Below are 24,808 nucleotides of genomic sequence, written 5' to 3' on the forward strand. Positions count from 1 at the left end.
AAAAGGTGGTTGGGTTGGAAGGAGGTGAGTTGTTATAAATTTGGGATTTCTGTTAGTGTAGATCATCAGTTAAAACCAACATTTCCTAATGATAATCTAAAATCAAAGAGAGAGAGAGAGACAGTATATTCCTTAATTACAATCTATCGATTGTTTAATACAAGAAATGACCTGTCACAAAACTAGGGAGAGGAGACAGATTTTCCCCAAAGAGCCACATAATAATGATTTACCTTTAAAATTACCTTTTTTATTTTCTTTTTCTGTGTATGATATGAACTTCTCATTTTAATGGTCAAAACAGCTATGAAAAAAACTAATTTATTGCAATTAATGTTATATTAAAATTAAATCACAAGAAAATAGCTCCTGGTTTTTATATGTTGAAGTGAGATCAGAATACTGTTATTTTTTTAAAGTCATTGGTCAAAAAGTAACATTTTATTCAATAGATACTGTGAAAGGAATTTTCATTTGAAGGATTTTTTTAAGGCTATGAATCTTTAATTAGCAAGGCAATCTGTAGTATTTCAGAGGTCCCGGTAGGTCATGGAATTAATGTCATCCAGATGTCCAGTACTACAGAGTAGATATCTTTGTGAAGTGCTGATGTAATAACATAAAATAATTTGGGTTGTAAGCACACTCTCTAATGAATCATTTATTCTGTTTGCTTTATGGCAAGATTATTATAAAATCATGACTGGTGTGGAGAAAGTAAATAAGGAAGTGTTACTTACTCTTTCTCATAAAACATGAACTAGGGGTCACCAAATGAAATTAATAGGCAGCAGGTTTAAAACAAACAAAAGAAAGTATTTTTTCACACAACGCAGTCAACCTGTGGAACTCCTTGCCAGAGAATGGTTGTGAAGGTTAAGACTATAACAGGTTCAATAAAGAACTAGATAAATTCATGGAGGATAAGTCCATCAATGGCTGTTAGCCAGAATGGGCAGTGATGGTGTCCTTAGCCACTGTTTGCCAGAAGGTGGGAATGGGCAATGGGATAGATCACTTAATAATTACCTGTTCTTTTCATTCTCTCTGGGGCACCTGGCATTGGCCATTGTTGGAAGACAGGATAGTGGGCTAGATGGACCTTTGGTCTGAACAAGTATGGCCGTTCTTATGTTGTTGGTACTTATTTCCAAAGCCTATTACAAATTTCTATCCCAGGAGGACAGAAATGGTAACTCAGAGGTGTTCATTCTCCTTCAATATCTTGTTAGGCAGCACAGCATCTGAGAAAGTGAAATCTTTTAGTTCTTTCTGAAGGTTTGGTGAAGGCCCCTTTCATACACAAACAATGTGTCCTCTCTGCATTATCATAGGAGTGTAGAAGTTGAGGAGTGCTCTGCTCTTGTTTTGTTGAGGAGTAGTGACCGACATTAAGAGAGAGACACAAAAAGATGCCTTGATAGTTCCAGTCATTATAGGATCTATATGCTAAGTATGAAAAGAAGGAGGGGAGATGGCAGAGTCATGTGAGGCTTGGTCTACACTACCTCTTACGTCTGTATAACTTATGTCACCCAGATGAATATGCCCACCTCCCTTTGAGCAACGTAAGTTACACTGATCTAAGTGCCGGTTTGGGCAATGCTATGTTGGCGGGAGAGTTTCTCCTGCCAACATAGCTACCACCTCTTGTGTAGGTGGATTTGTTATGCCAATGGGACAGCTCTCTCCCATCGGCAGAGAGCGTCTTCACCAGATACACTACAGTAACGCCCTGAATTTTCCTCATGCATGGCATCAGAAGTAGGTCTTTTTGAAGCAGCAGTGACCTGATAAGCTGTGTGGGGCTCCAGTCTTTATCCTTCCCTTCCGCCCACACTCAGGGGGTTTAATTCTCTCCTGTATCCTAACTCCACTTGGTGAAGAACAATGTGGGGGCTATCAGAGAACTGCTTTACAGCTCTTTGATTTTGTGGGCTGGTATGGACTGGGAATGGTATATGTGTTTGGAAAAGAGCTCCTTCTGTGCTTCCTTCTTTAAATTCATTCATTTGGGGATGCTTTTCGATATCAAGAAAGTATTCTCTTTTCAGAATGAGTGACAGAGATCTGGAATCAGATCCAGAACTTCAAGTTTGTGTGCCACATCACTCTCAAGTAGATTGTGCATTCTATGTTAACATGGTTCTGTAGGCCAGACTCTGTTTTAGGTTGCTAAAATGTGATTGGTTCTTGAGCAAGGAATAGCAGTTTCTGGAGAATTTGACTCAGAGTTCTTGGTTACTTTGGGAAGTTTTATCCCTGTTACGGTGGAAGGACTCGTATCTTTTTGAGACTGAACTGACAAACTCAGAATGGACTTACATCACAAAGGCTCCAGCAAACGGAAAATGGACAAAAGAAGCATCTCCTTTATATATTTACATCCTTGCGATGAGGACTGTCTGAGTGCGGTTGAGATTTCAGAATTCAGTGATTTGATGGTGGGGCTTGACATCCTGACTATTGTGTTGTTGATCAACAGACAAGGTGGATTTTTAGGTGGGCATCTGTGGTCCAAACATGTCTGCTTCTAAGTTATTGGGAAACACCTGCGCAAATAACAGAGCCTGAGAAAGACGGGGGGGAAATGTCTTGGCAGACAGTATAATTGACCAAATGATTTCTCCAGGAGACTGGTTTCTAAATCAAATATCTTTGATTTGATTGTCCAAAGATGAAGCCATCCAAGTATAGACCTGTTTGCTTCAGCAGAAAATCATCTTAAGCCAGTATACTGTAGATGATATCCAGGTCCAGGAGCAACTTTATGGGTACATTCTTAACAATTTGGAACCATGTTTCTTTGCCATGCTTTCGGTCCCCTGTACCAGATCCACAGACTGCAAGGGAATATTTGTATTTGTATGGCTTGGTTGTTCATGTTAATGCTTCCATGGTGTTTTATCAGATCGCGGGGAAAGTTTGTTTTCCCCCTGTTCTGAGGCCAGAGGTGTGGAAGCTATGAGGACACTCATTTCTAAAGTTTGTGAGTCTCTCCAAGACAAGCCTATCCCAACATTTTGACAGTCCAGGTCTCTGGTCTTAGGGCCATTTATGAGAGGTTCAGTACAGTTTTTTTTGTTTTAACCTCCTTGAGGAGGGGACATCATTTTGAAATGAGGTGCTTGGAGGACCGATAAAATAATTAATTTAGTCCTGATAGTTCAGGTTAGTTAGAGTTTTTCATCAATTGTTATAAAGTTATTTGTTCTGTCAGCAGATATTCATTTTTGAATCATTACTGTAGCCATGAAAGCACTCAGCTGAAGTTATAGAGAGATGAGGATTTAATCAAATAAAGTGTGTAAAATAAGACTAAAAGAATCTTGTGTTCTTGTTGACTCTTCTGCTTGTGAGTCTCAGTTAAGTAGAATGGCCACTAAGAAACTGAAAATGTGCATCCCCAGATGAAGAAACAAAATTAATAAGTTAATTATTCATATTTTTGTGGCTTTCCTATCTTTGGATAAACTTAGTCTGTTTATACAGGGCGTATTAAGTTGGAGAGTTGAGGAATTTCTTTAGTCTCAAGAGTGACTTTCTTTTCCCCAATGCTACAAAGGGCTGACAGACCTGAACTTTCCCTCCATCCTGCATTTCTCTACCATGACACAGTGCCTGCAAACAGAATAGTTTCTTTGTGTATGTATGTGTATTGAATTTCTTCAGAAGAGGAAAAATGTGTGCCGCATGCTTGTCAGCCAGATATCAACTGCATCTGTTTTTACAGAAAAACAACAATGATCTCACTAGTGTATTAATCTGAGCCTTCTATCCAGTCTGTATATTAAGATAAATAAAATATTGTCAAGTGGTCATTATTTTCCAAGCAATATAATATTATTATGGTAGCTTCTAGAGGCAAGGGCTTTGCGGTGCTGGGCATTGTACAAACATACGGTATAGAGACAGTACTAAGTATATTTGGATATTATAATACTTGGGTATCAATAATACTTAGAATCAAAGTTTATAAATTATGATTGGATGCAAATTAAATTGGATTTTTATCTACATGTAAAGATACTTGTTGTCCTACCTTTTCAGAAAAAGTTGAATACTACTTCTAATACTACTGTATCTCTGCTTTGGGACCTTTATATAAGCTGTGATTTGAGAACATAGGATGCTCGCATTTTATTTTAACTTCATTATCAAAGTTTTCTGAAGCTTAGAATCTGTGTTTAAAGTAAAGCAAGCTGGTTGAGCAGAAATTTATATATTGTTGTCTTCTGCTCTCTGACCTGATTTAAATGGATTTTGAAAAAATTGTCATCAAATGCGTCTATTAACATGTATTGTTTTTTGTATAATAATTTCAGACTTCGTCTCTTTTTGTCTCTTTGTCCATTTGATTTTTTCCCGTTACTCATTTTTCTGTTCTAATCATTTTTAAACTGGGATATGTAGGTGGCAGTAGGGGAAATAGTGAAAGTGACCAATGGGGAGCATCTCCCAGCTGATCTCATCAGTCTGTCATCAAGGTTAGAATAAAACTGGTTGCACAGTGTATGTGGGTCCTCATGTACCAAATTTGAAAAATGTAGTTCAATTTTTGTCTGAATAGCTATGTTGATATCAACTGTCTTAAAAACAAACACATTACAGAGGTGAATTTTATTGAAGTAGAAAAGATTTAGTTGATCAAGATATTTATATAGGTTATTAAAATGTATAAATGTACAGTAGCATTCCCAAATACTGAAAAATTGTTTCACTCCTCCCGAGTTTATTTTTGTATTATATTCACGGAAATTACGAAGCAAATTTTCATAAAACAAACCGTCACTGTGAAACCATAGTATAACTTTAGGCAAGTGGAGAGGAATACATTTGAACCATAGGCAACTCATTGTTTTCGATAAATTATATAATATAACAAATTATTAACATTTGATACATTTTTATTAGGACCCTCTGCACAAAGTTGGATGTTGCACATTCTGTACTGCATGTGATGGAAAAATAGCTCCATTCTTGTGTGTAGTGAAAATTGCATGTTTCTTTGATATACTTCAGCTTTATACGAGTGTTTGTATTGTGGCTGCACCTTGTTTTGTTTTTCACTAACAAATCAAACAGCCTGACGTGATCTAACTGTAATCTGTTTACTTTGCATTCTACTAAAATGGTTGCAGTTTAGCATGTCTCTTATTTGTAATGTCTTTATTGCCTTAGCTTTTTCAAAGTGCTTCATAAATGTGTATTTACTTTTGACTGTTAAACTAATGAAAAATTAGACAAAGGCATTTATTGAATCAGCTATATTAAAAGAGTCTAAATGGAAGTCTGTCATTTACATTCTTAGAAAAGTTGCCCAAGAAAAAAATCAGTGAGATAATTGTGATAATTAAATGTCATATTTTAATAGCGAACAGTTAAAATATGAAGTAATCCATACATTTTAAAAAATTCAAAATATTTGCCACAAGATAAAGTTAATGGCACATTGGCTACTATTCAGCATTGATTAAAAACGTGCTTTAAACTTTCTCTATTTATTTATTTAATAATATTGAATTTCCAATTTAATTTTTTAAAAAGGAGAGTAAAAGCATTTTCTATTTAAAACCTAGAAGATTTCAAATCACCATAGAGATTAAATTCCTATTTATTTACTTCTAGTATTTCTAATGACTTCCTGGGCCCTTACAAAAACAAAGCTAAATTTCTACCACAGATCTAAATTATTGATTCTGTGCTCCTGTCCAGGAACTGACAGCTGAGTAAAACATTTCAGAAATCTTGAACCCATCATTCCTGACTCTGCTGCTTACTCACCATGTGACCTTAGGCAAGTCACTTGATGTTTCTGTGCTTCAATTTCCCCATCTGTAAAATGGGACTAATAATGTTTACTCAATTTGTATCTGAAAATGTCTTACTAAGAATGAAAAGTGGTATACAAATGTTTATTATTATTTATTAGTTAATATTTAAGACTAAGTCTGTTGACATAGGCAATATGGTATAATGATAATACATGGCGGGGTGGTAGCATGAGTCTGAATAAATGCATGACTCCAGTTGCAGTATCTTGCATAAACTCAAACTTGTAGTCTCATTCCTTGAGAACAAGGTTTACATAAAAAGAGGGAAGACCTCTTCGGGAGCTAAATGGTAGTATATCAGTTGTGCATGTCTGTTATAAAGAAATATACTAATAGACCTTTTGCAAATGAACTTGATATATCTGGAATATTCTGATCAGCTGTTAAAAGTAAATTAGTGAGCACATGTGAACCTTGAATAGGAAGCTTTCTAAGGGTCTGGAAGACTCCAATTATATATACACGTTTTTCTTCATAGTTTTGATATATTTATGGCAGACATTTTCTGAAAATGTGAATGACTTAATAATTTTGCACAACTATTTGTCCGTAGGAGCTTTTTTATCTGAAGGCTTTTATTAAAGGAAATTTAATATATAAATATGTTAAGAGATTACAGAAAGCTTTTACATGTCAATAAATTATTATATTTGTTACTGTGATATATTAAAAGATAATTGCTTTATTTTTTTCTAAAATAAGTGAGCCACAAGCCATGTGCTACATTGAAACATCAAATTTAGATGGTGAAACAAACCTAAAAATTCGACAGGTAAGAATGTGTATGTTTTCAATATATTATTTACAGATACTTTAAATATCTGATTGTCTTCTTTCTGTGTACAGTTATTTCAATATAAGGATGTACTGCTGTTTGTTAAGAAATATATGAAATAATGTTTTAGGAGGCTTAATTGTGACAGATTTCACAGAGTGGTGAATGTTAAAGAGGGATTTGAATGTAAAGAAGTTCAGTGGCTGTTAGTGAGTAAAAATGTTCAAAAGCCCAAAAGTGACTTAGGAGCTTAAGGGGCAGATATTAAAGATTTTTAGGCCCTAAGTTCTATTTCTAAAAATAACATGGGCATTCAGAAGCCTAAGTCTCATTGAGTATCTAAATTGCTTTTTATATGGGACTTAGGCTTCTAAGTCACTTAGGCAATTCTGACTTTTTATCTTTATGCTTTTTTCCACATTATCCTTTAAGCCTGGGGGTGAAATTTTCAGAAGTAGGCTACAAAGGCACTTGTGATACAAAAAGTATGGGTAACGAGAGGAAGGGAACAGAGTTGAGCCTTGAAGGTGACTATGATAAGCGTGAACAGATAGTGAGAAAATTGCAGTAGTGATGTAGGGGATGATCAACACAAAGACAAGAATTTTGACTAGAGGGTCAGAAAGGTAGTGTCAGATTACTGAGATTTTTTAGCGAAAGAGGAAGGGAATTGTTGGCAGTATGGAAATGTGGTGAGATGGAGGAATTTAGATAATATGACACAAAGATTGTAAATTTGTGTGATTAGGAGAATGAAGTTAACAACAATAGCGAAGAAAGGAAGTAATGGAGAGAATTTGATACGAAAAGATTTGAGGTTCACTTTTAGTTACTATGAGTTTGAGATTGAAAAAAGAGAGTGCAAGAGTGGAGAGATAGTTGAGTCGCCTATACACAAATGATAGTTGAAGCTGTGTGTAAGCAGCTGAGGTAATCTAGAGATCAAATTATGAGATTTTGAAATTTATAGAAATAGAATCATAAGGTTAGAAGGGACTGCAAGGGTTATTTAGTATCTAACCCCCTGCCTAGGTGCAGGATTTGTTGTGTCTAAACCAATGGTGGGCAATCTGCGGCCCACAGGCTGCATGCAGCCTGTCAGGATAATCCGCTGGCGGGTTGCGAGATAGTTTATTTATATTGACCGTTCGCAGGCACAGCTGCCTGCACCTCCCAGTGGTCGCGGTTCGCCATTCCTGGCCAGTGGGAGCTGTGAGAAGTGGCGCGGGCCATAGGGACGTGCTGGCTGCCACTTCGCGCAGCTCCCATTGGCCGGGAACGGGGAACCTCGGCCACTGGGAGCTGCAGGCGGCCGTGCCTGCGTAAGGTCAATATAAACAAACTATCTCGCGGCCCGCAGCGGATTACTCTGACAGGGTGCAGATTGTCCACCACTGGTCTAAACCATCCAAGACAGGTGGGTATCCAGCCTCCTTTTGAAAACCTCCAGTGAAGGAGCTTCCACAACCTCCCTAGGCAGTCTGTTCCATTGTTCTACTGTTCTTACAATATGGAAGTTTTTCCTGAGATTTAATCTAAATCTGCTGTGCAGTAGTTTGAACCCGTTGCCTCTTGTCCTTCCCTCTGTGGCAAGAGAGAACAACTTTTCTCCATCTTTATGGCAGCCTTTCAAGTATTTGAACTCTGCTGTCCTATCCTCTTAATCTCCGCTTTTTCATACTGAACATACTCAGTTCCCCAGTCTTTGCTCTTATGGCTTGCATTCCATTCCTTTGATCATCTATGTCACCTCTGGATCCCTTTTGGTTAATCTACATCCTTTCTATACATTGGTGACCAAAATTAGACACAGTAATCCAGCCAAGGCCTAACCAGTGCTGAATAGAGCGGTAATGTCACCTCCTGTGACTTGCATGCTATGCCTCTGTTAATGCAACCTAAAGTAGCATTTGCTTTTTTTTGCAACAACATTGCATTGCTGACCCATGCTGAGGTTGTGATCCACCACAACTCCCAGATCCTTCTCAGCAATGCTGCTGCCATGCCAGTTATCCCCCATTCTGTATTTATACATTTGGGTTTTCTTCCCTAAGTATAGCACCTTACCTTTGTCTTCATTGAATTTCATTAGCTTCATAGTCTGTTGTATGTATGTAGAAAAGCTTCCTAAATATAAAGGTATCAATCAAATTTTCAGTGTATACTGTACATATATTACTTCATTCTAGAAACTAATGCCATGGTGATAAATTTTAAACAATTTATATTATGTATTCCAAGCTATAGAGCCAGACTGTGACTTCTTAAGCCTTGTCTTGCTTTTTTTGGAGAGGGAAAGCATGGTGAAGGAGGGCTGCACATGAGTGACAGCCTGATTACCCCAGAATTTCTCTTAAGAGTCAGAAAGAGAACATGATGCAGATCTATCAGCCTTTTGAAGGATGCGGAAAGCATTCTCCTCCATACTGGGGCACCTCCGCTGCCTGGTGTGGATGGATGTTTGTTTGGGGTTATGACTCTATCTTTCATCCAGATCTCTTTCAAGAGGATAGTGCTACCATAATTATGGCCAAGAGCTGTGCCTGTGCTCTCTGATACCATTCTGCTGAGCTCCCTTCCCCTGTTGTGCAATGTGTGCAATGCTAGACAATCTATTGTATAATATTAGTTATAATATTTAATAGTTAGTATTTAATAGTTAAATAATATTTAATAGTTAATATATAATAGTTAAATAGGTTAACTTATTATTTTATATTTTGTTTGTTGTAAATTACTTTTATAATATAGTGTTACAACAAACTTTGTTTACAGGGTTTGCCATTGACATCGGATATAAAAGACATTGACAGTTTGATGATACTTTTGGGGAGAATTGAATGTGAAAGCCCAAATCGACATCTGTATGATTTTGTTGGAAATATCAGACTAGATGGGCATGGGTATGTAAACATCTGAGTAAAACATTTCAATATATTTTAAAACCTATTGTTAAATCTCTTGAATTGTAGTACAAATAGCTGAGTCCTTCCTCAGCTAACATAAAGAAAAGGAGTACTTGTGGCACCTTAGAGACTAACCAATTTATTTGAGCATAAGCTCACGAAAGCTTATGCTCAAATAAATTGGTTAGTCTCTAAGGTGCCACAAGTACTCCTTTCCTTTTTGCAAATACAAACTAACACAGCTGTTACTCTGAAATCAGCTAACATAGTTTCCTTTTCAACTGAGATTCTAATGTAAAAGGTTATATTTGTGATACCTGGAACTTTAGGTCACATAGTAAGCAACTTTCAGATGCTAATAATATAAATATAAAGCAATGCTAATTATAGATTTCAAAAATCATCTTTGGAATGAATTTATCTTAATCACTCATCCTGCTAATCTCTTCCATTCCCTCATGCTTTAGTTGGGGAGTCTTTATTCTACAAGTTGGATGTAAAAAGGTCTCTTGGCTTGTGTCTGGAATGGTATGTACATATACATTTAGTATGTACATATACATTTTTGTTTAATTTGACAAGAACACATTAAGTCAAATTGTGTTCAAGAGAACTGTCTGAATGTCTGCCTGATTTTCCATTGTTACTCATCAGGTATTTATCTAAAGATAGACAGCCTAAGTGTGGTTTCAATGCCCAGATTTGCAGAGTAGCTTCATGGGAGTTCTCAAAATACCTGATGCTTACAAAACGTTGTATAGAGTCTGTTGTGGTGTAAAAACAAGTTTGGCTTATTAGTGTGACAAAATGAACCTCTATGTTCAGAGTAGCCCAGTTCTGTATCCCCGAAGTCTTATTTTATAGGCTCTCTCTATTTCTGTAGTTGAAAGTTGGAGAGGTATTTTATTGCTCTGTATACAATATTTTTCCTGTTTACATTTAGTGATAATATGTCTTTTGTTTAAGAACTTTAGTTTGGTGGTTGTTTTTTGTTTTTGTTTTTTTTTTTGATCCTGTAATCAATTTTTAGCAATTTTTTGTTTATATATCATTTTTATTTACTAATTTCTTACAGATGCATTCCTGGAGTTTTCAGTTGCAAGAGTATGGATCTGTTATAATTCAACTTTACTTGTCATTAAAGAAGAGCAAAACACTTACCTATAATTCTTCTCTGAAGGTAATAATTATAATAGATCCACACATCCATCCTCTTTCCTGTTAGGAAAAAAGTGTATTTTTGTTCTAAATTTCATTGAAATTTTTTAATTTGGCTTAAAAAGAATGTTGAAAGTGCTACTGGCTGTTATGCCTCAACAGCATGTAGGAGCATGCCATCTGCTGGTAAAGCGATATAATATTTCAGAAATTTAATTTTGGAGTTTTTGGAACAAGCTTTTTGTGCAAAAGGATAGTCCCAAAAGTGTGGCTCTAGTGTAATATGTACCTTCTGAGAACAAGAATTAAAGGTAAACAGTTTTTTTTCTGGATCCTGTCCTCTTCCCCACTGTAAGAAATTTGCATTGTACTTCTTCCTGCAAATACTAGAAGTAGGTCAGACTTGTCCACCAGCTTTAAGGCTTTGGTCAGGCCCCTTTTGCTTTTGTGCCAGATTCTGTGCTTCTGATAGGGTAACCGGAGTGACAGTTTGGTGTTCCCACGTTATCGGTTACAATCCTACCTTTTTAAAGCTGATTTGGGAGCATCAGTTATCAAAATGTTTCTCCCCATTTTCTCCTCTCCTTTAAAAAACAGAAATTTAAGGGACTCTAGTCCCTGAATAAAATCTCCCACTGGGCTCCTTCTTTCTGTTTGTTCTCCCACTGTAGTAAAGCAAGCCAAAGAGGGCAAAGGCAAGAGCTAAGAGGTGCTCCAACTGACAAGGAAATCCTCTCAGTAGCCTCTGAAGTTGAGCTCCACCACAATCACTCCACTCTTTGGACCCTTAATATGCCTCAGGATGGGTCTCAAAGTCTGATGGCTTGTTGAGACCTCTGAATCCTCTTTTAACCAGCAGTACTCCAATGAAGACACTTCCACAAGTCAGCCCTCTTCAGTTCTTGGGATTTGGCAAAATACTGCATCAATCAAAAATTTGTCAGGGGTAAGTCAAAACTGTCCGCAGGCCAGTCTGTAAAGGGAGATGCACCCCAGATTCTAAAAAGAGGGTGTTTGAATCACTTAGAAGGTACATGGCATATTTTCTCCCTTCCTTTCTTCCCAATCATAAGATCTGGACTCTCTGGGGATGCTTCCTTACATTTTCCCTCCACTTATGTATCAGATGATATGATGTGCCATTACCTAGTGGGGTAAAACCCAAAAGGGAACAACAGAAAAGAGGCCAGTGACCTGACTTGGGTGACCCCGCAAAAAAGGCAAAAGAAGGTAAAAAGCACTGCAGATCTTTTTCAACTTCCATGAGCTTTGGCTCTTCTCTCAAAGAAGTGGGGGAGCTCTTGGCTTTGGGTCAAGAAAACTCCAAGCTAGCTTTAGGAGGAAACCCACTAGCCTCTCCTGCAAAGTTCTTCACCCAGACATATTTGAAACCATGGTGAGTAAGAGGGTGGCCACCATTAAAATCTGGCCAGAGAAATAGGATGAGGAGATTAAAATTACAAGCAAATACCTATTATCCAAAACTAAAACAACTTTACCATCCCTCTTCATCTCTCCTTTGATGAGCATTAGTTAGGAATACGAAATGCTTGATAAGGAAAAAGTGTTGGTCACTAAGCCCCGAAATTCTACAGCATCTTAGAACCCAAAGGTTCATCCTTCATCCTCCCAAGTATCAATGCAGTAGTTTCAACCCTGGCAAAGAGGTAGGTTGATGGGAATGGATTTCATCTTAAATACTCCTCTAGACAGGAAGGTAGAAGCTCCAGTTAGAAGTGACTTCAAAGCTTCTTCAGCAGCCTTCCAGCCCACTGGAAACAATGTGCTTTGCTAGAGCCACTGTGTCCTGTTGAAGAGACCTAAAAAATCTTAACCCCCAGAAACAGGACTGTCAAGGTTCCTCCCCCACTCTGAACTCTAGGGTACAGATGTGGGGACCTGCATGAAAGAAAAACCTCCTAAGCTTATCTTTACCAGCTTAGGTCAAAACTTCCCCAAGGTACAAAATATTCCACCCTTTGTCCTTGGATTGGCCGCTACCACCACCAAACAAATACTGGTTACTGGGGAAGAGCTGTTTGGACACGTCTTTCCCCCAAAATACTTCCCACAACCTTGCACCCCACTTCCTGGACAAGGTTTGGTAAAAAGCCTCACCAGTTTGCCTAGGTGACTACAGACCCAGACCCTTGGATCTTAAGAACAATGAACAATCCTCCCAACACTTGCACCCCCCCTTTTCAGGGAAATGTTGGATAAAAAGCCTCACCAATTTGCATAGGTGACCACAGACCCAAACCCTTGGATCTGAGAACAATGAAAAAGCATTCAGTTTTCTTACAAAAAGACTTTTAATAGAAATAGAAGTAAATAGAAATAAAAAAAAAATTCCCCCTGTAAAATCAGGATGGTACATACCTTACAGGGTAATTAGATTCAAAACATAGAGCACCCCTCTAGGCAAAAACCTTAAGTTACAAAAAAGATACACAGACAGAAATAGTTATTCTATTCAGCACAATACTTTTCTCAGCCATTTAAAGAAATCATAATCTAACACGTACCTAGCTAGATTACTTACTAAAAGTTCTAAGGCTTCATTCCTGGTCTATCCCCGGCAAAGACAGAATATAGACAGACACACATACCCTTTGTTTCTCTCCCTCCTCCCAGCTTTTGAAAGTATCTTGTCTCCTCATTGGTCATTTTGGTCAGGTGCCAGCGAGGTTACCTTTAGCTTCTTAACCCTTTACAGGTGAGAGGAGATTTCCTCTGGCCAGGAGGGATTTTAAAGGGGTTTACCCTTCCCTTTATATTTATGACAAGGACAAATGATATACAGTACTTAAGAAAATATCCTTAGCTACTACAATTACAATGAATGAATTCATGGACCCCATGAGGCTGCCAGTGAAATGTCTGGCTACTAACTTAGTGGTCAGAACCCAACTTTGGCTTAAGACCTCAACAATTGTTAACTATTCAAAGCAAATCCTTTGTGGCTCAAAATTTTCGTGTTCAAGGTGAAGCTTGGTGAAGTAGTATTTAACACATACAAATCAAAGAGTTTGCTCTTAAATCCAAGTTCAAGAACGATAACAAGACATCTTACAAAGGCAGAAGTTCCCTTCATTAATATGCAGAATAAAAGTATGAGACAGAGAGAGAGAGAGAGAGAAGGGACTCCTGTTATTCTATAGTTAAGACCAGGGTCTGAAACAATTGAGGAAAACTCAGCTCAGGGAATGACTCCAAATCTGTCTTCCAGTTCAAACAGTATGATTGCAAAGAATCTGCCTCTGTCCAGAAATAGATCTAAGAGGCAGGATATCCCACTTCTCAATGTATTCAGGTAAGTACAAAAGAAAATGTAGCACGTCCTCTGGAGTTCTAGGCTCCTCCACATCCTTTCTTTATACCCTCTTCAATGTTGAGAGATTATGAGAAACATAAAATCATCCTGATGGAGATCTTGCACCTCCTACATCTAAAAGCAATAGAATCTGTTTATAGAAGATGATCAGGATTCTGTTCCATATTCTTCATAGTAACAAAAAGATGAGGAAGAGTCCATATAGTCGTAAACCTCTTAAGGCTGAACTGATTAATGAAGAAGACAGGATTCAGGATAGAGACTTTAACTTCTGTCACAGCATTCAGTCTCTTCAGCAGCTCTGCTAACATTGGTAGATCTGGCAGAAACTTCTTTTCATATTCCAGTCAAGCCCTTAATTTTTGTGAAGGTATTGTTAGTGGAAATAGGTTGGCTTTGTTGCAAGGATAGGTTCCTGGGTTAGTGGTTCTGTTGTGTGGTGTGTGGTTGCTGGTGAGTATTTGCTTCAGATTGGGAGGCTGTCTGTAAGGAAGGACTGGCCTGTCTCCCAAGATCTGTGAGAGTGATGGGTCGTCCTTCAGGATAGCTCTCATCCCCTAATGCCCCTGGTCTACTTGCGCTACATTGATGACATCTTCATCATCTGGACCCATGGAAAAGAAGCCCTTGAGGAATTCCACCATGATTTCAACTATTTCCATCCCACCATCAACCTCAGCCTGGACCAGTCCACACAAGAGATTCACTTGCTGGACACTACGGTGCTAATAAGTGATGGTGACATAAACACCATCCTATACCGGAGACCTACGGACTGCTGTGCCTACCTACATGCCTCCAGCTTTCATCCAGACCACACCACATGATCCATTGTCTACAGCCAAGCTCTACGATACAACCGCATTTGTTCCAACCCTTCAGACAGAGACAAACACCTACAAGATCTCTATCAAGCATTCTTACAACTACAGTACCCACCTGCTGAAGTGAAGAAACAGATTGACAGAGCCAGAAGAGTACCCAGAAGTCACCTACTACAGGACAGGCCTAACAAAGAAAATAACAGAACGCCACTAGCCATCACCTTCAGCCCCCAACTAAAACCTCTCCAATGCATCATCAAGGATCTAAAACCTATCCTGAAGGACGAGCCATCACTCTCACAGATCTTGGGAGACAGGCCAGTCCTTGCTTACAGACTGCCCCCCAACCTGAAGCAAATACTCACCAGCAACCACACAACAGAACCACTAACCCAGGAACCTATCCTTGCAACAAAGCCCATTGCCAACTGTGTCCACATATCTATTCAGGGGACACCATCATAGGGCCTAATCACGTCAGCCACACTATCAGAGGATCGTTCACCTGCACATCTACCAATGTGATATATGCCATCATGTGCCAGCAATGCCCCTCTGCCATGTACATTGGTCAAACTGGACAGTCTCTACGTAAAAGAATAAATGGACACAAATCAGATGTCAAGAATTCTAACATTCATAAACCAGTCGGAGAACACTTCAATCTGTTTGGTCACTCGATTACAGACCTAAAAGTGGCAATTCTTCAACAAAAAAACTTCAAAAACAGACTCCAATGAGAGATTGCTGAATTGGAATTAATTTGCAAATTGGATACAATTAACTTAGTCTTTATTCAAGCCTGGAAGTGGATGGGTCATTACACAAAGTAAAACTATTTCCCCATGTTTATCCCCCCCACTGTTCCTCAGACGTTCTTGTCAACTGCTGGAAATGGCCCACCTTGATTATCACTACAAAAAGTTTCCCCCCCCCCCCACTCTCCTTCTGGTAATAGCTCACCTTATCTGATGGCTCTCGTTACAGTGTGTATGGTAACACCCATTGTTTCATGTTGTCTGTGTATATAAATCTCCCCACTGTATTTTCCACTGAATGCATCCGATGAAGTGAGCTGTAGCTCACGAAAGCTTATGCTCAAATAAATCTGTAAGGTGCCACATGTACTCCTTTTCTTTTTGCAGATACAGACTAGCACGGCTGCTACTCTGAAACCTGTCAGATATTTCTGATGATGCAAAGTGAAGTGATGCAAGGGAAACTGAACATACAATCCAGAATGATTTGATTCCTCATTTGGTGGCAGTAGGAATCTCGTGGTGAAAAAAAATCCTCCTTTTGTAGTCCGGACCCCAAAATCGTGAACATAGATACCGTCCTCTAAGGATGCAGGAAACATTTGGGCTGCCACAATGTAAAGGGAATGGAATCAAAGAGGTTGCATAGCATGAACTTTCTAGAAATGAGAGCAGTAAGGTTGGATCTTCAGGACTTCCTAGATCACCTGAGAATGGAGCATGTCCTGGTTGAATTAGATGTGATGACTGTGGCATATATAAATCAACATGGGTTCTCCTCTAAAGAAATAGATATTCTCTTAGCCTCATTCAGGTCTTTCACACTATGGTTGTATGCAGCTGTTTGGACACAATTCTTCTATTGCTGTCAGAATAGAAAGATCACCTAGGAAAATGGGCATTACAGGATTTTTTTTAAAGGATGGGCTAGATTTACCACCATCATAGCTCATATTTCTGCAGTAAACAGTATTATACACACAGGCTTATCCAAGTCTCTGGTAGAGCAGTTATAGCACTGAGGTTGCCTAGGGCAGGCTGTTCATCCAAATCAATAGTTAGGTGTATATTTCTTCTCTTGGATCTGCCTGCAGTGCTACGAGATCTCATGCCCCATCCATTTGAACATACAATATATAATTTCATGTAGTTCCTTTGCATAAAGACATACTTCCTGCTGGTAATGATGCTGGGAAGAAAAGTCTCCAAAATTTCTGCTCTTGAAAAGTATGAGTCTAACTGTATCTTCCATGAGGATAGGGTCCGCAAGCTCTCAACATTTGAAAGACAAAGCATGGCACATGCTAGGTATGAGAAGAGCAGTTAAATTTTATGTCAGTTCAAGAAGAAAATGTCTTCATTCACTTTCTTTCAACCAAGTGTCTGGGCTTGAAAGTATCCAAATGCCTCAAAGCTATGTGGAAGAAGAGCTATATCACTGATTTTTTTAATCAAGGGGAAAAAAGGTTCCAGAAGGGATCAGAAAACATGCTCCACAACAGTCTCCTGGGCAGAAAATTTGTTAGCGACTACAAAGCTGCCCCCTGCTCATTTATAAACACTATTTTAAGAAGCACTACAGCTTGACCATCATTTCCTAGAAGAAATATTCTTTAGCATGAAGGTGCTCCAAGTGGAGGTTCCAAAGTAATTTACTGTTATTACCCTTAATTTTAGGGAAAGGGGTACATGCTTCTCTCTGTCTTACTTCTCGTTCCTTCCTTACTAATTTTTCCTTACTTGCTGTCTCTCTGTATCTCAAACATTTCAGACTGGGGAAGAGGAGAGGTCAGGATCCACAATGGAAAATTTGTTACTTGCTGATTCCCTTACTGAGGTTGACCTCCTTCTCAGTCTTCCCCACCCCATGTAAATTATTGGAGTATCTGTACAATAGTTTTCACAGGGTCAATGTATCATATATAAACCAGAGTACTAAGGCATTGTCATTAACAAGTTTATTTATACTCTACTATTAATTTACTGATTCCAAACGGCTGTGGAGGTACTCATCTGAAGTTAGGGGGCCACCTCATTGCCAAGTCTGAATTGCATCTAGTATTTGCAAAAAGGAAAGGTGAAGAGATTGGGGAAGATATTAGTCCCATAAAAAAACATAATCAGGTAACAAATTTTCTGTTTTACTAGGAGCCTGAGCTATGGCATATGTCATATCAGACATCTAAATCAGCAGTTCTCAACCTGGGGCCTTCTGGAGAGTTGTGAGTAGGTTTCAGGGGGGCCGCCAAGCAGGGCTGACATTAGTCTCACTGGGGCCCGAGGCAGAAAGCTGAAACCCAACCAGAAGAGCTAAAGCCCAGGGCACCGAGCCCCACCACCCGGGGCTGAAGCTGAAGCCTTAGCAACTTAGCTTTGCAGGGTCCCCTGTGGTGTTGGGCCCTGGCAGTTGCCCTGCTTGCTACCCCCTGACACCAACCCTGGCTTTTATATGCAGAAAAACAGTTGTTGTAGCACAGAGGGGCCATGGAGTTTTTGTAGCATGTTGGAGTGCCTCAGAAAGAAAAAGGTTGAGAACCCCAAACTAAATCCAAATGGTCTCAAATATAAATTAGCAAAAATCTGTATATTTCTAATATACAAAGTGCTGCTTTATGAAGAATGCTATTGAGCTGAAGTACATACTTTAACTGATACAGATAATGTCAGCTTGCTTTGCTATCCCTAAGTAAAGAACATACAAAAAATTTTAAAAATCAGGTTACTTTACATTTTTAATAGGATCATGTTTATAAGGGTTGTTTGTTTGTTTGATATGCTGTTGGTGGAATGGCCTAAAATGGGATACTTCAAAGAAAATTATTGGACTCATTTAAGAATTAATTTGTAAAATGAAATTCTTAAGAGAGGATGAATTTCAGTTTACAAATACACGACTCCTTCTCTGAAGGTATTCCTCATGATATTATACAAAATAAAGAAAAAATTATAATAAGTGTTACTTTCAAAATGCCCATTTAATAGTCCTGTATTTAGTGACAGAGCCAATATTTTAAGAAATGACGAGTGATTTTGTGAATCCCTAAGTTTTGCAGTGCTCAACCTGAGATGCTTAACAGAGGTCTGATTTTATTCAGTTAGTGTTGAGCACCTGCCCTTTGAAAATTAGGCTGCTTTAATGTGTTTCAAGGGAGGCACTGAAAATGACTAGTTTCTTTTGAAAATTTAGCTCATACATTGTGATGACTACTGGCTGCCGGTTACTTTTATTCCTCGTAAAGTGATGAGTTATTTTATACTGATAAAATATAAAATTGCTTCCTTCCAGTACTGTTCCACTGGGACCTGACCAAATTCTTCTACGAGGAGCTCAACTAAGAAATACCCAGTGGGTTCATGGAATAGTTGTCTATACTGGACATGATACAAAACTCATGCAGGTTTGTCATTTAAATGTGGATATTTCATAAATGCTCTGTTTTGTTAGGTTTTGATACCATTATTGTTACACAAAAGCCATCTTTACTCTTTGTCTTTAAAAATGTTTTAAGTTAAAGAGACCCGAAGATCTGTCTATTTTACTGTTGGCTTCAAGGTAATAGTTAAAATATAGTCTATTTGTAGCAAAGCTGCTTTTTTTGTGAGTTAGATTGAGTAAAATCAAGATATATTTCTTTTGTTGGTTACATAGAATGTTACCAAGCATTTATCCTTGGAAAAATGTTTTTTTTTCAGTTGCAGGCATGTTCTTATTCTTTTTAAATGTATATTTAAAATGGCACTTTTTATCAATCTTTATCACTGTAGTTTGCCTGATAACCTTTGAATGATTTTATGACTGCTTTCTAAACTGTCTTATTGCATGCCTTCCTCACAGCATAGAAGGAAGAATACTTTTATGAAGACAGTGTGATATTAATTCATTTGTAAGTTATGGGGAGGGGGGAGGGGGAAATGTCAACCCCCCTAAATATCATGAGGGTTTTTTTCTGGTATTATTTTGACTATCACAACTGATCTGTAGTTGTCAAAATAAATGAATGCATTCAGTTTAGTGATGCATTATCATTTATTCATTTTCCAATTTGCAAAGTTCAGTCATTTGAAGTGGATTTCTCCACCCTTGGTGTTTGTAAGCAAGTTTCTTCTGTACTGAGGTGATTTTTTTTGTAATGTTACATTTTACTAATAGCTGCTATTACAATTGTTCTCTAAGATCAGATATAATGCTAAGGATACATATTATGCAATTTATGCCAATATTATGCAGTATATCTCTTCAGAGAAATGTGTAGAAAAAGACACAACAAGATAGTTTGAAAATATTGGAGAACTACACATGTACCTCATTTTCTACTTATTTTTTACAATTTTCTTGTGTTTCACAGAATTCAACAAGCCCGCCTCTTAAACTATCCAATGTGGAACGAATTACAAATATTCAGATCTTGATTTTGTTCTGCATTCTTATTGCCATGTCTTTAATCTGTTCTATTGGCTCAGCTATATGGAATCGAAGGCATGGCCAAAGGGACTGGTATCTCAATCTAAACTGTAAGCGCTAAAATAATTGTATTAAATATTTTGTTGTCCAGATGATACTTGCATAAGTTCCATAATTGAAAAATAGGACAGTAAAACATTCATCTTGATTTTATAACATTATCCATCTTTATTTACTGTATATATTGACTATAGATATATCAAAGCTGGTGTAAAGTGTTTCCTGGCCATTTGAGCCTCTTGCTAAGTTAATGAATGGTGAATTCACCCCAGGAAGGGAAGCTGGTATTTTTGCCTCTACCATCTTTCAAGGGTCTGTTAAGGAGCAACTTGAAATCTTCTCTGCCCCCTCTCCCCCATGCTGACCTCTTTCTGACCCTTAACATATACTTTCCTTCCCCCAGTAAGTAAAGTTGTGGCTTTATGCTACATCATACCCTTCCATATGAGGGACTGATTGTATCTCAGCTTTCAGTTGTTTGTCTCAGTCACATAAGGATGGTCTTTTAACAGGCTGCTGTTGAAGGAGAGAGGAAAGAAATAGGTCTATAGGAAGCCCTATGACACATTTTAGTGGACAGCTGGCCTAGCAACATGCATGACATACTGACAGCCTTTGAGCCTTCAATTCCATGAGCAATGAGTCAGCATAGCTGATGTCAACAAGGGAACTAGATCTAAAGGAAGCCTTTGTGATGCAGCAGATGCTCAATCATATGTGCTCCAGACTCTCCTTTAGTAGGCATCTAGCATGACTGACCCCAGCAAGGAAACCAGGGCAGCAAGACTTCAATTCATCGTAGCGAGTTGACACCCTCTTCTTCCTCCTCTTCCTTTGAAGCACCTGACTTTGAATCCAAAGTCCTTGGATCTGAAGTCAAAGTATAGCACTTAAGATTTGTCTTTGCCAATAAAGAAATTACTGGATCGTAAATTGAAGCCAAGCTCTTAAGTTTTGACATGAGTCACCAAGAAGCCATTCATTCGTGTTTAGGATGAGTTTGGGTTTACAGTTACCTTGATTTCCTTCTCCATTGTATTGAAGAAGAAGAGAACAAACTGCTCAAAATGTTTTTAAGCTGAGATGTACATAAGCAGTTCTCCAAATCCAGGAACTCGTGCCTCCATATTACAGAAAGTGATCTGGGTTCAGGCAGCCCTTGTTCTGATCAATAAAAATGTTGGTTTTAAGCAAGTTATGTTTTAAGCAAGCAAGCAAGCATTGAGCCAATGTTCAAAGGCCTGTGACCAATATAGTCTCATGCATTCCCCAGTATGGATGTTTGTGACAGAGCTGCTTAAAACAGCCCTTCCATTGGCTCCAAAGACAAGTTACAAGATGAGTATATCTAGAGGATCCATGAATCATGATTTTGGAACTCAAATCTGTGAATCTTATCCACTCATAAAACATCCTGGAAAGATGAATAGGATCTTCTTCCTTTTTGGTTGCTGTTACTTTCTGGCTCTGAGTTTCCTGATTCAGGACTACTACTTTGGCTGTCTGGAGCTATAGTATGCTTGATTGGTCAGCTTTGTATAGGCTGGAACATGCAGCTCCAAAGTGCCACATGACCCTGATTATGTAAAAGGTGATTTTCGCAAAGAATGCATATTAGAACTGAAATTAGAATCCAGATTTCCATCTCCAAAACACCCCAGAATATCTAGCTTATTAATGGAATATTCTCTTGAGAGCTTTCCAGGAATTGAGAAGGAGGAAAAACAGAGAAACAAGAACAGATTATGGTGTCTATGCCATCACCTCATACTTCTTTGTGTTCTTCTGCTTGCTGCTTCTTCCTCTACTTCTGCGGATTCTGTGAATTTTCAGGACATGGCAACTGTACTGCAACAGAACTGGTTAAGAAGAGTTGCTCTTGGTTTCTGAAGAGGTTTGAGCTGTTTTACATACATCTTGCCTCTGGCACAGTACTCGTATCAGCTGCTTCTGAGAAAGATGGAGATCTTAAAGTGTTATAAGGCTACACTGCACTATGAATTATGGGAGTGATTCCTCTGCTCATGTACACATACTCAAGGTAGCTCAATAAGAGTGCAAGTTTAAATAGTAGCATAGCCACAGTAGCATGGGCAGTGGCAGCAGGGGCATGACTGAGCTGTGCCGAGTATGTACCAACCATTTTCAGGTTGGTTTGTGCTCTGCACAGCGCAGCCGTGTCTCTGCTGCCGCTGCCTGCGCTACTGCGGCTTCACTGCATCATCATCCTGTTAAAGACAGATTCATATTTTTTTTTGATTCAAAGAGACTGACCACTGCTGTGGAGCTCTGACATAGTGGTGAGCATGATTATAAATGGGTGAGTAAAAAGTGGTGTCCGGTATCTGTAAAAACTCTTTTGGAAAATTAATTTCAAAAGTTCATTTCTAGTATTTGTCTAAATATAGCTAATCATTGGAACTGTTTAAAAGGGAAAAGTAGTGTAAAACTGTTCGTCAGTTAAGGCTGGTCTTCACTGCGGGGGGATCGATGTAGCGGGTCTAATGAAGATCCACTAAATTGACAGCAGAGTGCTCTCTGGTCGATCCTAGTACTCCAGCTCTCTGAGAAGAGTAAGGAAAGTAGACTGGAGAGCATCTCCTGTCAACGCAGCGCGCTGAAGACACCGGGCTAAGTTGACCTAAGCTATGTCAACTCCAGTTACATTATTCACGTAGCTGGAGTAGCATAAGTTAGGTCAACTGACCCCGTAGTGAAGACAAGCTGTTAGTTACGTTTCACACTCTTGTTCTAGACTTTGTGTGCATATATGGAAGTAAGCAAATTATATTGTGGAAGAGGTTGGGCATGTTGATTTTTAATAATGTAAATAGATAATGAACTGCTGGTGGATGCAAGTCAAAGTTTGGACTTTGTATCCAGAAGTGTGTTTATGGAAGCCTATCCCAAACCTGTTTGATTTAGGAATCAACTCTGAAATGTCATGTAAACATGCTTCTTTGTGAGATTTTGGTAAAATCATGCTTCTGTGCTTTCTGTAAAAACCATGAAGATATCTTATCTTATAGTATCTTGCTACTTTACCTTTAACTACTGGAGGAGTGAGGATGTGTAGAGGAGGAATTAGGATGTGTTCTTTCCCCTCCCACAATTCTCACTTTTTAAAAAAAATTCTCAAATTTAGAAAGTTCATGTTTAGAGTAAAGGTTCAGTTGGTTCTTACTTTATTCAAACTGGTTTGATCTTCCCTACAAAGCACATGCAAAAATGTAAGGATATATCTAAAGAGCAAAAAATCAGGTAATCTGCTTTTTAAAAGTTGGAGAAAAATTATGTAAATTAAAACTGCATTTCATCACAACTAAACCCATATCTTCCATGTAATTTACAGCCTTACAATATGGGTTAGGAAGGGGTATTACCATAGTCACTTCTCAAAATACCTAAAGAACTTCTATCTGTATGTTAAAAAACCCAACAAATGTGGCTGTGAAAATGTTATCTGTTGGTTGCCTAACCAAAACAGTGTTTAATTTTACAAGTGCTTTCTTTTATTTTAACAGATGGTGGAGCTAACAATTTTGGACTGAATTTCTTGACCTTTATCATTCTCTTCAATAATCTCATTCCAATCAGCTTGTTGGTTACATTAGAAGTCGTTAAATTTATCCAGGCATATTTCATAAATTGGGTAAATATGACATTTATTGTGGCTTACACTGATTTCTAAAACCAAATACTATCACTTGTTTGTGAATCATGATAGGCAGTTCATTTCTATAATAAAAATCTTTTTCTCTTAATTTTTCTTGTTGCATGTAAGTCCTAAAGCATGCAGTACTAATCACAGTATCATGGAAACCTGAAATACTTGATCATTTAGTACTTCCTTGCAAACTCAGGATTTTTTCCTGCGTCACATTGTCCAGTGTTTTTGTTCTTTCCAATTTTTAAATGTTCCAGGCAATAGGGCTTTGATTAGACCCCCCTGGAAAAACAATTCCATGGTCTAATAGATCTTTTTCATGAAGTTTTTCTAATATTCAGCCTAAATTTTCTCTCTTAATTTCATTCACTTTCTTCTGATTATACATTCTGGTACCACCATAAATAAATTCTCTTCCTTCTGGTGCTTACCTCGAAATATGCATAGACCATTATGTCCCCTTTTAATAATCTCTTAGACAAGTTATAGGCTTTTGCTCTTTTACTCTTATTTGTTTAAGTTCAGCCCTTGATTTTGTTTCTCTTCACTGACCTCCCTTTGGTTTGAGTCTTTGAAAATAAGGTGCCTGGAACTGAAAGAAAAATTCTAGCTGTGGGCACGCAAATTGCATGATCCTTTTCTTTGGTCAAATATGTAAAAATAAATGTGTGAGAGAGAGATGTGATGTGTAAAATAAGTAGTGTGTGTGTGTGTATGTATGTATTTAATGTGTGTATGCGGTTGAATATTTGAGATTTGTATGTAGATCAAAAAACAACAAACTTTTCTGTAATTTATCAACTATTATATTTCTGTTGGTTCATTTTATGTTAGTGCCAAAATGTTACAAGCATTGTGCAACAAGAAAGGAGGACAAAATGCAGTGGCTGCCTTGAATATCTTAAACTGTGAAAGACAAAAACTGACAGAGATTGGGGAAAGGAATTAAAACATTTAAGCAAAATGGTTAAGGTGATGACCAGCACACACACAAGAAATCCAAACAGGTTACAATTTGGAAATTCCTAGTTAGGGCAGAGTTAAGGTTGAGTCCACTGTGGTGACACCATGAGAGGGGGAAAAAAGAGAG

The 24,808-nt window shown here is 38.1% G+C and overlaps 1 protein-coding gene across 9 annotated transcripts in view; it reads left to right on the plus strand.

Annotated features, from left to right (window-relative positions):
- Positions 1-24,808, plus strand: part of ATP8A1 (ATPase phospholipid transporting 8A1) — a 252,619-nt gene that overhangs the window by 60,652 nt on the left and 167,159 nt on the right. For 5 of the 9 annotated variants that reach the window (XM_027831495.3, XM_043544443.1, XM_043544444.1 and 2 more), the window contains 5 exons: positions 6,537-6,606; positions 9,385-9,512; positions 18,876-18,987; positions 19,936-20,101; positions 23,576-23,703. In XM_027831495.3, the coding sequence (XP_027687296.2) occupies positions 6,537-6,606; positions 9,385-9,512; positions 18,876-18,987; positions 19,936-20,101; positions 23,576-23,703 (604 nt within the window). Of the gene's footprint in view, positions 1-4,413; positions 4,488-4,932; positions 5,798-6,536; positions 6,607-9,384; positions 9,513-18,875; positions 18,988-19,935; positions 20,102-23,575; positions 23,704-24,808 lie in introns of those variants that run through there. The other 4 variants (XM_027831498.3, XM_043544445.1, XM_043544447.1 and 1 more) reach the window with 3 other exon arrangements.

The sequence above is a fragment of the Chelonia mydas genome, chromosome 4, assembly GCF_015237465.2.
Source record: "Chelonia mydas isolate rCheMyd1 chromosome 4, rCheMyd1.pri.v2, whole genome shotgun sequence".
NCBI classification, from domain to species: Eukaryota; Metazoa; Chordata; order Testudines; family Cheloniidae; genus Chelonia; species Chelonia mydas.